This window comes from Lucilia cuprina, chromosome 4 (assembly GCF_022045245.1).
Source record: "Lucilia cuprina isolate Lc7/37 chromosome 4, ASM2204524v1, whole genome shotgun sequence".
In the NCBI taxonomy this organism is placed as follows: domain Eukaryota; kingdom Metazoa; phylum Arthropoda; class Insecta; order Diptera; family Calliphoridae; genus Lucilia; species Lucilia cuprina.
The window spans coordinates 8165526-8184168 of NC_060952.1; the positions used below are offsets into that span (position 1 = coordinate 8165526).

Below are 18643 nucleotides of genomic sequence, written 5' to 3' on the forward strand. Positions count from 1 at the left end.
TATTGACACTGATCAATTTAAAAAATTCTTTAAGTGTAATAAAAGAAAAACATTTTCTTAATAGTGACATATTTTTTTCTTGTCTCCCCTCGCATTCATACATACATACTTACATATTTTACTGTGTATTTATCTTATAAGAGTGTTGAAATATTTGTTGCCACAAATACTTTGTTTTCACATTTATTTTGTTTTAAATAAATATAAAATGAACGAAAAAAACAGCAAATATTTAATACCCGGCATCATTGTCACTTCAAGAAAAAAACAGCAACAAAAAATACGAAATGATGCCCTTATTTATGCTTTAGACAAGACACTCTCGCTCTCTGTTAATACAACAAAAGCTTGGCTAATACGCCTTTAGCTATGCTACAAACAATTTTACTAAATAACTTAAAGCACACATACACACACATAAACGCTAAAATATATTCATGCTTGTAAAATGAGTGTAACAAAACCGTGTTAAAGAAAGCAGAATTGAAAATTCTTTTAAACAAACAAAAAAAACTAACAGTATTTAACGACAAAGTTGTTAATACTTGTTTAAGCAACAAGAAAAAATATTTGAAAAGCTCTAAAGATCAACTACTTAAATCATCTTTGTCTGCTATTTATTGTTTAGCATTAGTCCTTTTGCTGTTTCAAGGAAATTATTTACGTATTTTAACTTAAAGTTTAAATTAACAATTAATTTAGCTATAAACAAGGCCTGTTGACATCGAAGGCTTAAAGAAAACATTATTATAAAAAAACATACTGTAACATGATTATGAACTTGGATTAAGGACTTGTTGTTATTACTTATGGCTGGTATTACTTTTTGGCAATAAATTTGAGTTTCATTTACTTTTAAATAAATAAAAAATCTACTTGTTGTTAAGTAGGAAAAAGTAAGTTATTTATTGGGGGAAAGGGCGTACGATTCATTTTATTGGTTTTTTTTCTAGACAGGATTTGTTCTATTGACATTTTGATTGATTTACAATACAAATATGTTTGTTTAGCATTTGAATTTGTTTTATTAAACATGTGTATTAAAATGTAATGTATTGTGTTTAAGTCTTAAGAAGTCTTGTTAACAGTTTGTCAAATCAAAATTCGATTAATATCAAGTTATAAGTATAGATTAAGGAGGTATAATAGTTTTATATGTATTCCTAAGTATCAATTGGATAACATTACATACAATAAAATGGAAGCTGTTTTAAAGTAATTTTTGTGTTTTTCTAGAATATTTAAAAAAGATACAAATTTGTCAAGTTAATTTGCAGTTCACTGAATGTTAGATAATTAATTTATGAAGACGATTTTTATCATTTTTTTTTTAAAATTGATTAATAAACGTATACGTAATAAAAATAGTTTTTTAAAACTCATACGTCATGATGTCCTTTGAAGAATTTTCTTCTTTAAAAACGATATTGCTTTATTAAATTGAAATTCTCTTTACATCAAAAATGTATTGATATTTTTCTATTAAAAGAAAATGTGTGGAAATTTTCTGTAAAACGAAAATGTATCAAAGATTTTCTATAAAAATTTATCATAAATTTTCTATAAAAAGAAAATATATTGAATATAAAAGAAATATTTTCTATATATTTATGGAATAAAAAGAAAATTTTTCGAAAATTTTCAATAAAAAAAAAATTTTATCTAAAATTTTGTATTGAAAGAAAATGTATAAAATTTTTCTTTTAAATAAAAATAAATGCACAATTTTCTCTTACAACAAAATGTATCCAATTTATTTTTAATTTATGATATTTTTTATAAAAGTAAAATTTATCTAAAACCTTCTATAGAAAGACAATTAATCAGAAATTTTCTTTAAAAAGAAAATATAAAAGGAAAGTTTATCTAAAATTTTCTATTGAAATAAAATGTATAAAAAAATTTTCTATTTATCCAAATTTTTTTATAAAATATTTTACGAAATTTTTCTATAAAACTAAAATTTTCTATTAAAAGACAATTTATCAGAAATTTTCTATGAAAAGAAAATTTATCAAAAAAAAAAAATAGGTTAGGTTGCAGTTCGCATTAGGAGCACACTTGGGTCCATGTTGTGATCCCTTTGTGGTCAAAAAAAAAAATAAAATTGATTAAAAATTATTTTCTATCAAAATAAATTTTATGGAAAACTTCTATAAAAAATGCTTGTCAGAAATAAACCCAAAAAAATGCAAAAAATAGTAGAGGTAGATCTACAGTTCGTAATTTTAAGGACGTTTTGTATGTTACATCTTCGTCTCTCTATCTGCAGATACTGTAAAATAGTAAAATTCTATTAGAAACTTCCAAGTCACATCTAAATGGAGTTAGTGATTTTCGTCAGTTCGTTTGTCTGTCCGTCCATCAAACTACATAAGACAGTTTTTAAGATTTTTAATGCAATTTGGCTCCAATTAAGAAGTTATCCTTATTCCACATACATTTATTGATATTTTTACGCTACATCATTATAGTGGAAAGGTATTTTACGTGTATGCTGATGTTTGTAACTCACACCCACCTTAAAGTATACCGATCGACTTTGAATTACTTTCTGTGTCTCTTAAGACAATTCCGTCCTTCTGTCCATTGCCGGGCTGACCATGTAAGCCTTTTTCGAAGAGAACAGGCCGCAATTTTCAAGATATTTTGATAAATTTTGGACCAAACGGAGGAATATCCTTCTTATTTGATTTCAAATTCACTACATCTGAAGTCATTACGCTTCTTTGAAAATCGTTAAATATCACTTCCACAGAAAAAAAAAGAATTCACTAAATGCTACTTTTGAAGTGGTGATAAATGTTATTATTTTAGAAGTACTTCGTTTTATTTTTGCTGGAAGATATAATTTCCCCAAATATAATGAGAATCGGTCCATGTTGGACCTTAACTCCCATATAAAGTCTATTTTCATCAATAAATTTCTTAAATACTTTGGAATTAATGTAAAATTTAACATTAATGTTTTTTTTACGAAAAATAAATAATTTTTAAATTATACTATCCAAGCTGGACTATATTTTCCTACTTGTTTAAAACTAAACTATACATTGATTTTGCCAGATAACATGCTACATAAAACTATTGATTTCAATTCGCCAAAACCAATAAACCCATTATTATATAAATACTTTTTAAAAGTACCTTTAAAGCAAATTAAAACATTCCCAATAAGTTTTACCTTAATGGAAGTAATCGTTCGGCATCATTACCTACACATTATCAAAACAACCAAACAAAAAATGTTTAAATGTTAAAACTAACAAAAAAATGTTTTTGTTCCAAAATAAAATTTTAAGCTTAAAAACTCACACATCACCCAGGACGCTTACTCTCCCTTAAAAAAACACACACTCAAAATGAATAAACGTTTCGTTAGCCTTTTGATGTTGGCCTGTTGGCTTAGTGTGGCCTACAGTGAACCCAGTTACGAGGATACAGCCTCTCAAGTCAATAGTCCTAATGGGGGACACCAAGCCAACTCTCTGTTCAATACAAATGCTGACAGTAATATGGATGGCGATAATATGGATGGTATGATTATGGGTGCTGGTTTGGGAAATAAGGACAATTATGACAAGAGAGTGGAGCGTTATGCTTTTGGTTTGGGCAGGAGAGCTTATACTTATACAAATGGCGGTAATGGCATTAAACGTTTGCCTGTGTATAATTTCGGTTTGGGCAAACGGGCCAGACCTTATTCTTTCGGCTTGGGTAAGCGTTCAGACTATGAGGATTCAGATGCTCAAATTGCTGAAGATTTGGATAGAGCCTACAATGCTGCTTTTATGATGGGTGAGTAAATGTATAAATATGTTAAACATTTCAAACTTAACAATTTGTTATTTTTCTCTTGAAGATGAAAAACGCAACCGCCCTTATAGTTTTGGTTTGGGTAAACGTGATCCTTTGAATGAAGAACGTCGGGCAAATCGTTATGGCTTTGGTTTAGGACGTCGTTAAATTATTGTTAAAAAAAAAGCTGAAACCCACCTGAAACCATTCTCTGTTAAACAACCTTAAGTAATTGTAATTTATTGTTGAAACATTTCATTTCTTTAAAACTAATTCAAGTGAAAATCTGCAAACTAAAATTTTTCTTAATTATTAATTTTGAAATTGTGTGTGTGTAAATTGAATAAATTTCCATAAACTAACACTATCCAGCCAATAATTCCTTTAATTAGTTTTAACTGAAACGAAATGTTTCAAAAAGTCATAATATATAAAAAAAACAAAATTTGGCAACTGAAAAATATTAATATAAATAAAAAAAATTGTTTTATTTGAAGGGATAGTATTATTATAATTTATTGAATAATTGTGTAATAATGCAAATTACAACAATACAATTACTTGAAATAAATTAAGTTGTAAAACATATTTATTATTAATAATAAAAAAACAACAACAATGTATTTATTTAATTTATGTGTAGTTTTTAGTATGAGTGCCATTTCCAAAATAAAGAAAACTTGAAAAAAACCAAAAAAAAACTAAAAATTTTTTTGTCAACAGTTTTCCCCAAAAAAATTGTTTATTATAACAACAATTAGTTATTAAGCTTAATTAAATAAAATAATCAAATCAATTAAAATGAAAATCTTAAAATTTTCCGGCAATTCAATTAAAAGAAATTAAATAGTCAAATTTTAAATGTTTTCATCAGTGTCTGTCATCCTTAATGAATATTATGAAAAAAATTAAAAGTTTTTTTGTGGATTATTAAAAACTCATTATAAAAAAAATTATATATCTAAAGAAAAAAAATAAATAAACAAATAAAAAAAAAATGACATCATTGCATTCGTTGTTATGTCTGCAAAAACAAACCAAAAAATATAAAAATAATTAAAAAAAACATCTTTTAAAAAAAACAAACAAATTATTAAGAATTAATTAAACAAAACAAATAATTTTGTAAATAATGTTTAAAATTCATTGTGTAATGATATCAAAACAAAACCTAAGAAAATAATTAAAACTTAATTATATATACGTATAAATATTTACATAAATATTATTTAAAACTAAATAAACAAAAAAATATAAATAAATATATTTAAACAAAACATAATATACATACTACATATATGTCAGTGTCTATTCCAGCATTTAAATTTGTCTTATTCAATGAGTTTTATTAATAAATAAAAAGTTCATGCTAAGTTTATGGGTTAATTAATGTACAAAAACAAAATGTACCACATCTGACTTTGTATGTATGTCTTTGTAATTACTACTTTAGAATCCAAAAGGTTAGGTTTCATGGTTAGTTGTTCCATTGCTTCATTTAATGGTCGCGTTGTATTAATCAAGGCGTCACAGGAGTGTATTCTAATATCACTATCTGCTTCTAGAACTAAATAAATAAAACATCAGGTTTTATTTATAAAGCATAGGACATTCTAAAGACCGATCCCTGGCGGAGCCTGGAGGAGGGCCTGACAAAAAGTTAGCACCGAAGTAATGTTCACTGCTTTCAGTGAATGTTGGGCAGTTGCTAAGTAAATGTTACACCATATCATTCAAGATTCAACAGCGCGCCCCTCTCATGCTAATCAGAGTTCCCTATTATAGTTATTCAAGAATGTTCACTATCTCATTTAGAGATACTCGGCATTATTATTTTTTTTCCTTTGACCAGCACTCAGGGGATGACCCTTACTCATGCAGTGCATTGTGCTGGAACTTGGAAAATAGGTGGGAGAGAGGATAAACGTAGTAGTGTTTGTGAACGTTTGATTAAAACCCTATAACATCGAAAGTAATGGGGAATACTTCTGCAGGAAGTTTGTTCCACATACGAACAGTACGGCTGATGAATAAATTTTCTCTGTAATGTGTTGTGCGGTCCACTGGCCAATCGACCACAAGTGTCGTTATGATAGTCCTGTTCTGCGTAATAATATACAGCTATCGGAAACGAGTTTCCTAATTTTAGAGGAACACATTCCATTATAATATTGATAGAATGGTGAAATACACCTCATGTGACGGTGCTCTAGTGAATCCTTAGAGTTGGATACTATACTGTCACCGATAAATACCTTCGATCTCTCTTATATGCGGTCGAGTAGCTCCTAAATAGACTTCGAAGCTCCTGCCCATACATTGGAGTTGTATTCCATTTTCAGATATATATAAGTGGTGAAAATAGTAAGTATGTCTTACATAGTTTAAAAAACCAAGACACTTGAATGCTTCCCTTGAATGTTAAAAAATGTGTTTAGTCCATCGGACATCACACTGTATTTTCATGTCCAGAACATCAAGAGTTTCAGATTCCCATACCCACACCCATAAATATAGATGAACCAACAGTATCAGCCATACGTTTATGTGTTAAAAAGCAACATTGAGTCTTGCGGGAGTTAATGTCGACTCTGTTAACACGACCCCATTGCCAGATCTTTACTAAGTCGTAATTTATCGATTCATTTATATTGCACCTCATAGCCCCAATCTGTAGAGAGCTTTATCTATAATTAAATTAATAAGAATAGCAGATATTATTGTCATCGATAAAAGAGTAGATAGAGTTGGAAGTTTGACATAGAAAGTCATTTATTAAGAGAAAAGAAATAGAGTAGGAGAAAGAACAGAGCCTTGAGGTACCCCTGAATTAATCTTGAACTCGTTTGAGCGTCCGTAATTTCTGTTACCCCGAGTCGGATTACAAAGTTGAGCGTAGCAGGTCAGTGATTTGTTTGGCATTCTCTCAAAAAGTTTTTGTCTCCTAAAAGTTCTCTTTTCGAGGATCGATTTGGGCATTAAAAATATACTAGCATACTCAAAGGGAACTTCGCTTCTCTAATCGAAATTAAGTTAATAATTGAAATTATAAAAATATGTATGTAAAAAATTTAACTGTAAAATACAAAAACAAAACAGATACGTAATGCACTCTCCTCTATTTCATCAATAAGCTATTTTATTACAACTTTTGGTTTTTTTCTTGCTTTGTTTGTTTTCTAGTTCAAGCATAAATACGTGTGACTTTTGTAACTACTATATATATTGTGTACAAAATCCATCAAAATGATATATTTTTTGCTAATATCGGGTGTATTCTGTAGGAGTAAAAGGGGTCGGAAAAAATCGCCTTGCCTATTATATAGATCCCTTTTTATTTATAATTTATTGTGTGAAAACATCACGTTACGCTTTCATCTCTAGTATTTGGCAATAAAGCGCCCTCTTGTGATTGGTAGTTGCACGTAGATTTAGTCAGGTTCGAAACCTTTAAAAGTGTCTTTACTGTAATAAAGTACTATCAACTGTTCAGTAGCTTCCAAACTGTATGTTTTATGACCTGCCGAATATGAAAGACATTCATATAAATTTTAATGCAAAATGTGTTCAATAAATCTTTGATAAGAGTTATAAGGGGAAAGTAGATGTTTTTCGCACGCGCCTTAGGATTTTTTCTTCAATATTCGACCAAAGTCAGTTATCCATTTAGTGTAGTAAATAATTCCTACACTGGAACTATAATTCGGCAGAATTTTGTTACTTTGCATGTCCTAGTCACTAGGTGACTAGCTATTTTAACATGTGCTTGTCCTACAGGGTAGTCAATCGTCACTCTAAGATTACTAAGAGGCAGTCGATAAGCTAATCCAACTGAATCAAGACACAAAAATAACATTTTAGCTTAAGTCACTTTTTTAATTACTAAGGGACAAAGGGGAGACAAAAATGATATTCAAATATTGTTCTCCTACGAGGTAGTCAAACATCATAGTTTACTAAGAGGCAGTTGACAAGCTAATACAAAAGAAATAATACACGACAATAATATTTTTGCTTAATGTTTTTTTTTTTAAGTGTCCACTTTTTAGATTACTTGGGGACAAAGAGGACACATTTTTTACGAGAAGTACAAGCGTGATGAAAATGGAATTAGACCCAACCAGGTGGTTAGACGTTCTATTGGATTGTTCTGTTCGGTTGCATTGGCTATTTGTAGAACTACTGTGAAATAATTTAACATTTTAAAATTTTTGCTTTCAAAAAAGGTTAATTTATTTATATTCCTTTTTACAATATTTTTACTTATTTTATTAAACCCAAAGTTATTTAAAAAAAAGAAAAACAAATTAAAATACATTTTTTACACGTAACTTTTTTATTTTATTTAAATTACAACTAAATTTTATTAAACAATATCTACATACAAAAACATACACTTTAAAACTACAAACAAATCTATTATCTTACCGAGCAATAAAATTAAAAAAAAAAACTTAAAATAAATATTTACAATAAAATGCAAATAATACACAGACAATAATATAATAAAATAAAATTCAACAACTATCTAAAGCATTTAATATCAATTAGAGAACAAAAAAAAAAAAAAACTAACAAAATTTGTATGAACTGGTACTTAATCAAGCTAACTCCTCTTCTCCCTTTTAAATAGTTTACAAACTAAAACCTGCAATTTGTATAAATTTAAACTTAAACAAAACTTTTACATAGAAATACAAATTAATTTAAACGAAAACGTTGACTGGCTGTTCGATATGGTGTATAACCTCTATTATCTTTGTAGTGATCATCATCATCTTCATCTTCAGAACTTTGAGACTCAGAGGAATAATAGACTGATTTCATGTAACCGGGAAAAGGAGTAACCGACATAAAATCATCACCATTATCATCATCGGGGGGTTCAACGGCCATGAAAGAGATGGCAAAACCTTTAAGGGAGGTGCTCTCATCCGATTGAAAACGTATTAAAATTGTATCGGAATAGGATACTATAACAGGTGGTTTCTAAAAAAAAGCAATAAAATTATTAAGATATTTAAAAAGAATGTTTTTTAAGTAACTTACCCTATTGCCACAGTATTTACCATGATTGGTATTACGCTGAAAACTTTGTTCCTCCGATATTTCCAAAGAATCATAATCACATCTCTCGGAATATTCAATTTCAAAGTGTAAAAATTTAATTTTAACACTACTCTCTGGATCCGATTGTATGCGCCAATTACAATACATATTACGTTTATAAGGTCTTGAACCATAACGTGGATGAGAATAGAATATTTGAGAGTGATTTGTGGCTCTTAAATAGCCACCACATTCTGTAAAAATGAAAACATCAATATATAAGAAAAAGTACTTTCGATAGTTTTTGCTCCAAAAAAAGAACTTACCCGTAGAATAGGTAGCAAAGAAACCCTTACGCTGCAAACCTGCATCCGTTTTCAAAACCATAAACATATCATTGGAGGAAGCGACTACAGCATACGGTTCCCTACCTCCACAATATATACCCAATGTTGAACTATTTTCCGATTTACCATCATGTATAGCCACAAAATCATAAATACATTCTTGATGATTTTCCAATTGAAATTCATGGAATGTCAATTGGACACGATGACCCAAGACTGTACGAAAATGCCAATAACAATAGATATTACGAGGATAATCCTCTGGATATCTTGGACTGGAGATGACACCATAGGGATTGGTTATTTCAAATTTACACTTGGTTTCCGTGCAATTATGACGATTTTCATGTAGCGTATAACCGTTACGACAACTACAAATGTACGAACCGAAAGTATTGCGACAATGATGTTGACAGCCCCCATTGTTGATGCTGCACTCGTCGGTATCTGAAAGAAAATGCAAAGGAAGGGATTGTTAGTTATTGGAACTTTTTATAGAATTTTTTTGATTTATTTCATTTTGATTCATTTAAATTAACAAAAATTTTATTGTTGCAAATAAAACTCTTTTTTCTTAATAAAAGATTGTTGTTTAGTTAATCCTGACACTTCCAGCAGTTTTTGTCCAAACTTTTTTCTTTAAGTTATAAATAAAATAAAAAAAATATTTAAAATATTTCACTTACCTATTTGAAATTTCGCCGAAAATCCCGTATGCTGTACCGATTTATCCGAAAAGAATTCCAAACGTAAAATACTCTGCTCCGAATTAATAATAGGAGGTATTTCATGACCACAATAAACACCAATTTTCTTCAATCTATTATCCCTCAACTTCGAATAAATCACCAAATAATCATAATTACATTCGGTATATTGAAACTTTGTGCCTTCCAAATCGAAAGCAGTAAAATTTAGAAAAACTGCATGATTAGCGGGTGCTACAATTTCCCAAATGCATTCCTTTGAAATGGGATAAACATCAGGCCAAGAGGGTGAGTTAACCATACCACTGCCCACACTGGCATCAATGATACCACCACAAGCATCTGTAAAACAAATAAAATAACAATATAAAACATAAATCTTCGTAATCTGAAAACCTATACATACATATTTGAATATAGCATTTTCAAATATTATTTCTACTACCACCTACCTTCACACGTCCTGCCATTTGGCTGCAATTCATAGCCGGCAAAACAACCACACTGATAGCTCCCCAAAGTATTTATACATTCGTGTTCACAGCCATGATTGTCAAATTTACATTCATCGACTTCCTTCATGAAAACAGCTGAAAAGCCAACTTTTTGTACTGAGCCATCCGATACAAATTTCAAATACATTTGATTGCTATTGGTTCTGTTAAAGAGTTTGGCAAAAAAAAAGAGAAAAATATTATTTAATGTTTTTTTTAAATTCGTTTTTTTTTAACTTACTTTATATTTGGCGGTAATTTGTAGCCACAGAATATTCCTATTAGTTTGGACTCGGAACTATTGCCATCTCTGATCTCTACATAATCGTAAATGCAATTGTCGTGATTTTCCAACTCAAATGATTGAAACTTTAAGGCCACTTGATGATTATCGGGTACAGTTATACGCCAAATACACTCTTTGTCGGGAAAGTACTCTAGAGGATAGTTGGGTGAATCTATGCGCCGATCTTCGGTTAGAAAAATATCACCACCACAGACCACTAAAAGAACAATTAAATAAGATATTAGTTTAATATATTTTATAAAAATGGATTATAATATTTTCGGAAAATTTCAATAGAAAAGTTGCAGAATGTTTGTCTTATATCGTCAGGATTTCGAGAAGATTATTTTAACCGACAAACGGTTAAACTTCAAAAACTGACGTAAAACATTTTGATCAATTTATGTGATTTTCTCGAAGGTTTATCTAGGGATTTCAAGAAGACTTTATTAAATGACAAACTGCCAAACTTTAAAAACTAAGATGGTATTGGTTTCTTTTTATATCTTTTTAATTCATTTTAATTTTGATTAACAAAATTCTCAAAAATGACTTTCTGGGATTTAAAAAATTTTAAAAAGTCATTTTTTAGATCATTCTTGTGCCATTTTAATAAAGATCAATGTATAAGACTCTGCAAAAATCAAAGCTACTCAGCAAACACGTGTAAAGAGTACTCCTAAAAGGAATAGGACTGGTCCAAAAATAATCTAAATGTATGCGGAAAAAACATACTCCATTGAACATAGTGATGTCCTAAGTGAGGCCCACGTAATCCATATATGCATTACATCGGAGTAATTCCAAAACGACTCTTTTGTTTAAATTATTGGGATACATGAACCCCAACATGGCCCCATTTACTGCAAACTGTAGACCATGTTATTTTCAAAAAAAAAAAAAACAAAAGATGAATGTGATCCATAAATTCATTTCATAGGACTACTAAACGGATCAAGTACACCAATAATTTCTGCAGAGAATGAATAGAATCAATGAGGATCTTACATAATAAAAAGCATTTGTGGCATACTTTTAGGATGTGAATTTAACAAAAAGTATAGTATATTTTTCAGCTACATATTACTTAAATTTCTTATTTTGAAGATAAATGGTTTTTAATGCAAAAACATTGTATGTTTAGTAAAACTTGTACTTAATCTAAAAAAATACTTCTAAAAGTTTACATTGTAATAAATTTACGAGTTTTTACAGCCAAAAAATAGGCTAACATTTAATTGCTTTCAAATATTCTAAGGTTTTTTTTCGACAACAGCTGATTAAAATGTCTCAAATATGATTAATTATTGCAATTTTAAAAAGTAAAAGTGGTTTACAGTAATACAGCAAAATAATTTTAAGAACTTTTGTTCTAAACATAAATCCATTTAAACAGCTTTTTAATATCCACTTAAAGTGTCCCCCTTTAAAAAAAAAAAACTTTTCCTGCCAACTTTATTAAACAATAATAAAATGTTTGTCGCTGTAAACACAGTATTGTTTAGTATATAAATCAACAATTATTATATTTTTGCTTAATAGTCCGCAACTAATTTGCAGCAAAAAAAAGTTTTTTGTTCAAATAAAGTATTTGCTTTTGGAAACACAGCACTTATACAAACATAATTCATAGGAAATAAAGGAAGTACATACATTATAAACTAAACTTGTTAAATAGGACTACGCATAGAAATATTACATAAATGTAACACATAACAAATGACTACGTAAGCACTTTGTTTTAGTACTTTTATTGTAAGGACCATAAACACCACCTGTTTACCCTTTTCACAAACATAAACCCATATATTGTTTGATATTTTTGGTTTATGGTTTGTTTATCTTTGTTTTTTGTCGTTGGCAATAAATTTGTCATTTGTTTATTAGAGAGAAGGAAAATAAAGTGATATTCACTTACCCTCAAAATCAGCTATAAAACCGCGAAAACCTTTAATACTACGTCGATTAACATAACTAATCAGCATACGACTAGAGTCACTTTTTATAGTTACAGATGTATGATTCCCACATAAACGTTGTATAACGGGGGATTTATGCCAATAACCATCACGTATTTCCACATAATCTTCTGTGCAGTCAGGGGAAAGAAAGAGGTTCTGAAATAAGAAAAATTTTATATTATTTAATTTTGCAATTAACTTATTATATAAAAAGTGGACTTAATATATTTTCACTATAATTTTTGGCTAATAAATGTATTAAAATTAAATTAAAGTGTTAAATTTTATCAATTGTGGGTATTTATTCTATTAATTTGTTTTTACATTACTAGACTTAGCATGTTTTCATTCAAACTTAACAATATTTTGGAAATTTTGACAAATGTTCTGCTTTTTTAACTTTTATAACAAAATTTAATGAAATAAAATCATAAAAACAAAAGAATTTAATAGAAATTTGTTAAAAAAAATAAAATACAAATTTTTACACTTATTTTTCTAAATATTTGATTAATTGTATTTTAAATATCAAACATGGACCTTAAAATATATATTAGTATTACTTTTGATCTGATCAGAAGTATTTCGTTCATAAAAAGTACTTTAATTCATTAAACCTACCAAAAAGTACTTTTTTTAAATTAACATAAAATGTTAGGTTTCTATATCATGCAAAGTTTTACAAAAATTATTGAAATAAAATTTTATAAAAGCGTCAGAAATGCCCTTCTAATGGTACTTTTTTATTTTTATAAAGTACCATTTTTAAACCTCTTCCATTTTTATACAAAATTGCGAACTTAAAAGTTTAAGTTGGAAATCAATTTTACTTCGTATTTCGTAAAGTATTAAAAAGTACTTTTAATTACTTTTTTTTTAAAAATGTTATTTTGAGGCAAATATGTTAAACTTTATTCAAAAAGTACTTTTCTAGTAATTTGTTTTAGAAATTGTGGAAAAAAGCAAAGAATGTGGTCTTAAATTGCTAGAAAATAGGCCGAAAATACAGGATTTGTTTTATATCTCAAAAAGTACTTTTTGACAATAGAATTATTAAAGATATTTAGTTCAAAATTTTGAAACTATTTTAAATTTAAATTGTAAAATATGCATTCTGTTGCAAATGTAAAAATGCACATATCTCAAGTTATGTGAAAATCTTGTTTCTAAATTTGTAAAAGGTAGAAACATGATTTACTCTGCAATGTGTAACATTTTTATAGAAATCGGTTCAGAACTTTTGAAAACATCGAAATTTTTAATTGTGTTTTACTATAATAATGCATTGGAATTTTAAAGCTGTTTGGAGGATTCTCAAGAGAAAATATATATAAAAAAACATTTTTCAACTTACCACTTGATGCAACTGCAATATAATCCGCTCACCATTCGTAGCCGTTATACGCCATTCGCAAGACTCTAACGATTTATCGAAGTCTCCATTAAAATCATAATCACCATCACTGCCACTACCTTCGATCTCATCATTCAGATCATTACCACTACCACTCTTATAACTATAATGAGGAGCAACAATATGACCCGCATTCTGTTGAAAAGTACGTCCACAGGTGGCACATTTATATAGCAAATTGGCCTGAGCTATATCACCCTTACTCAACTTAATACGTTGGCCAATTTCAATCTTTTCATGCTCACGCACACCTAAAGGTTGTATAGTATCCAGATAAACACTTTTCGAAAAAGTATTACGAGCATAGTGCATAATAGAATTGTAATCATAGGGTAAACCCAGTGAATCCACATCTTCGGGTGATAAAACATCGAAATTATATTCTTGACCCTTCATTATATTCGCCTTATTAATTATAATATGTTGATCACGATCTGTGCGTGTGTGTTCATGCCAAAAGCCCACAACATGACCCAGTTCATGCACCACAATGCCAAATTTTTCACAATTACGTCCAATAGAAATGGCTTGACGGCCATTGCCACGTTTACCCACAAAAGAACAGCAGCTGTTAAAGAAAATGTGTAAATGTTAATTTCTCTATCAGGAGGCTTTTATTTAATTTTTTTTTACTTACCCACAATTTTTTATGGTAAAATATATATAATTTGGATGAACTTTAGGATCTCTTTCCACAAACTTGATACAAGTAAAATTTTCCCAATGTCTCATAGCCTGCTTGAAGAGAGCCTTGTGTGCTCCACTAAAAATATGATCAATTTCATACGGTATGACACCATAATCCCAGATTCTTTCTTTTTTAGCAGTTACAGCACGCTTTGGACGATTTATAACATCATTTTGTGTGCTGCTGTCATCCAGAATTAAATCATTATGCTGCATTAGTAGGGGAGGACTAGAGTAATGTAATACAAATAAGACAAAAAAAGAAATTTTGTTTTAAATTTTTGTTAAATTTATTTTTTAAATTTTAAAATTTATTTAGTTTTACAGAGATCAATATACTTTTTTTTAAATTTACAATACTACTACTTTTATATAGCTAATATCATTTAAATAAACAATTTCAATTAATAATTTTAAATTAAAAAACTTTTGTGTTTTTAGTACAATGTTTAGATGTCAAATTTAAGGACACAAATTCGTTTCATTTAAAGGTTTTTGTGAAATCAAAATTAGTTTCGTTATCATTTTTTTATGTTTTTAATAAGTTGCCAAAAGTCAAGTGTCCGCCACCCGAGATATACATAGTTATTCGAATGTCACAAAAAGTGAACCGGGTACGATAAAAATTGTGTTTTCGACTCTTACTAATTTCTGGAAAAGATGATCACAACAACAACAACTTTATTAGTTTATAATATTTGAAAGATTAAACAAATGAACAAATAAGTATAAATTATAGAAAATTGGTTCTATAGGATTATGATAAATACAAATTTGTGACCTTTGACCTTTAATATTTCATTTGTGATCTTTGACCTTTATTATTTCAGTTAACAAGTTTTAAAACTATATTTTTATAAAATTTTATTTAAATAAAATTTTATCGATATTTTTTTAATTTAAACAATTTTTTGAAAACTAGAAAAGATGGTGAACGAATCGAACTTTCACATTGAAGATAAGATAAGTTGTTACCATAAACTCACTGTCTTTTAAGTTACTCTCTTAGCCTAGTCTAGATCAGTGGCAACCAGAAGGGTTTTAATGAGAGTAAAATGACAAAGAATATTTGCTAAAGTGTTTGTTGTAATAATTGGTGAGAGTTTCAACAACTTTCGCTTAGTTGATATTCGGAATAGTAAATCGGTTTGCTTCACAGCAAAGAGCAATTGTCGGGGGAACTTATGAAATTTTAAGACATTTTTTCTAAATTAGAACCCCAGATAATCTAATAAGTTCAGAAGGAAGAACTATCGAATAAAGAAGAACAAACTTTCGATATGTACCAATATCTGGAAAAGCAAAGAAATTAATTTTTTAACTTTCGTCTGAAACTGAACATTTTATTGTCACGATAACTGGAAAAGCAGAGAAACTAATTGACGTGGCACATACATATCAAAAATTTTGCGATTAACGAAAAATCTTGCCAAAATTGTCTTGGGTAACGAAGGACCATTTATAAACAAATGAAATCAATTATAAAAAAACTAAATTGATTAATTAATTTATGGACTAAAGAACTTGATTTTGATTAATATGATCTGGAAGACTCAACATCCTTAAAAATTTTAACCTTTATTCCTAAATAACCTCTAAATTTACCTTTATAATTAAAACTTAATTAATTAACTACTTCCACTTAAAATTACACGTTTTACCTGTTTAGCAATTTTGCCTTCTTGTGTTTTTGCGCAGCTTGATTACTACGCTTTTTGTGTCTCTTGGGTCCACGCACCTTGCGACCCTTGAGCTGTTTAAACAAACGCCTGTAAATATACAATAAAACAAAGAACATTAGAAAACTTTAACATACTATTATAGATCATTTCGGTAGATTGTAGATATATTTTTAATAGGTTTTAAATCCTATAGGTACTTGAAATCACTCAGCAGGTATAAATTGTTAATCTCAATTGAAAATTCGATGGGATTTTCCAGGGAATTGCCACAAACAATAGTCAAAGAATTTTGTTGTGTGTGTATGTGGAAATTCTAAGAAATATATTAAACATTCATAATGGCTAGATATTTAAGGGAAAAACCCTGCTGGAAATCCTTGTTAATTGAAAAGAAAAGTGTGTTTTTATGTTTGCGAATTTGTGTGTGCAGTTTATGACCGTTGTTAATTTGTGTAAGAGTGAGTGTGTGTCATAAAACACTTGAAATAATCGTGCTGTGATGACTTACAGGTAAAAACACTTGAGATCTTCTTAAAGTGTTTAAGGGCGAAACAATAACACTCGTTTAAGGGGTGGATGTGTGAAATGCTCTTAATTGTGAAGTGAATGAACGATCGAAAGGAAATTCAAAGAGCATAAATAAAGGAAATTAAAGAGAGCCAGGAATATAAATATTTAATAAAGAGCAATTAATAAGAGAATACTATAAACTTGATAATTTAAAAAAAATGAATTCTAACATTTAATAATGATCAGCAATTTATCACTTCATTAAGAGTTGTTTGTTTTTCAAAAACTGTATTTATTTCTTAAAGAGTCTAAAACAAAACACCTGCTGGCTGCTATTTTATTTAAGATTTCTTTTCCTTAATATAACAAATTTCTAATAATATATTTTAACTTACCTTTTCAATGTCATTTGTCTTAGTTTCTCTTTTGGTATGCCTTGCGAGTCATCGCCTTTATCTTTTTTCTCCATTAGAAGTTTCTCTGGTGGCACGCTGGGTTCGACTATGATATTGCGTTCATAAAAGAAATTGTGATGTGTATCATGTTCAATATTCTTGGCATTCGATTGTATTTTTGACACATCGCTGTTAAACATAAAAGCTGGCAAATGATTTTGTGTTTTTTTGCGTGATTTTTTAGAAGAAATCGAAGCTTCTTTGTCCGCTTCTGCAGCCGCCAATTCAAGCAAATGCTGAACATGGGCAGGTGATTTGCCAGCGACATTTCCTTTAGTGTTGGGAGCCTTAAAATTATAGAAAAATAACAATTATTTACGTTATCGATTTGTTAAATAAAATATCTATTTTAAAACTTACAATTTGCTTATCTATCTGTATAAACTGTTCTGGCTTTTCAACAATATCAAAATAACCATCGGGATCTACTTGTAGATCCTCGGGCATTTTTATAAAACTTTTTGAAGGAAAACCAAAATTAAAGCCATTTACATTTGTTAGTAGTAGTAGAAAACCACATAAAAACACATAGATCATTTTACAAAATATCATACTTTGTTTTTTCTTTAACACTTTTAAGCAAATAACACTAAAAACACTTAAATGTAAATATTGTTATTTGTGTTTGTTTAAAACGTTTTTATCGTTACTGTTGTTGCAATAAATTCTTAAATTTATCTTAAATAAATATTATTCAATTTTATATTTAAAATATCGTTTTTTGTTCTTTCGGTATTTTTGTCTTTTAACTTCACTCTTTGAATAGAAATCTCTTACTGATCGTATAACACACGCAACATGCTCATAATATAGAAATTTGTATCTTTAACCGAAAAACATAAAAACTAACAAAAGGTAAAAAGGTAAAAATATAAAACAAACAAACAAATAAGTTCAGACACACATACATACACACTGTCGCATAAATATTCTACCGAAATCTTAAGAATCATAAAAAGGCATCTTCACTCAAACATACACACACACGCAAACACATAAAGATCATTAGGCGGTTGGACGGACATCCACATGGATTCATAAATGTTGGGATAAGCCGTACGTACGTATCTATGTTAACATCAACAGCCTCTTTAACAGCAAATACACATATTTTTCGGTTAAGGGTACGAGTATCTTACTTATTAATACGAATATAATCTATACAAGATCGCGAGCTCATCTTACAAACACACACACACACATAATCGCACAAAGATCCCCTTTATGCACAAATACTTTTGTAGTTAGTCGTC

At 28.9% G+C, this 18643-nt stretch overlaps 2 protein-coding genes across 3 annotated transcripts in view; one reads left to right on the plus strand and one right to left on the minus strand.

Annotated features, from left to right (window-relative positions):
* LOC111676460 (allatostatin-A) overlaps nt 1–4546 on the plus strand; it is a 70072-nt gene extending 65526 nt beyond the window's left edge. Inside the window, exons 3-4 of one of the 2 annotated variants that reach the window (XM_046950515.1) lie at nt 3303–3798; nt 3863–4546. In XM_046950515.1, the coding sequence (XP_046806471.1) occupies nt 3303–3798; nt 3863–3966 (600 nt within the window). In that variant the 3' untranslated portion in view covers nt 3967–4546. The remainder of the gene's footprint in view (nt 1–3302; nt 3799–3862) is intronic. The other variant, XM_023437387.2, reaches the window with a different exon arrangement.
* Nucleotides 4547–8219: 3673 nt separating this feature from the next.
* On the minus strand, nt 8220–18178 carry LOC111676440 (dorsal-ventral patterning protein tolloid). Its single transcript, XM_023437349.2, has 12 exons — nt 17751–18178; nt 17331–17677; nt 16405–16512; nt 14694–14972; nt 13997–14624; nt 12600–12798; nt 10637–10898; nt 10354–10559; nt 9881–10243; nt 9174–9641; nt 8848–9101; nt 8220–8787 (listed from the first exon to the last, which is right to left on the minus strand). The coding sequence occupies exons 1-12, from the start codon at nt 17940–17942 to the stop codon at nt 8500–8502; spliced, it is 3594 nt and encodes a 1197-aa protein (XP_023293117.2). The 5' UTR covers nt 17943–18178; the 3' UTR covers nt 8220–8499.
* Between the last annotated feature and the right edge of the window lie 465 nt (nt 18179–18643).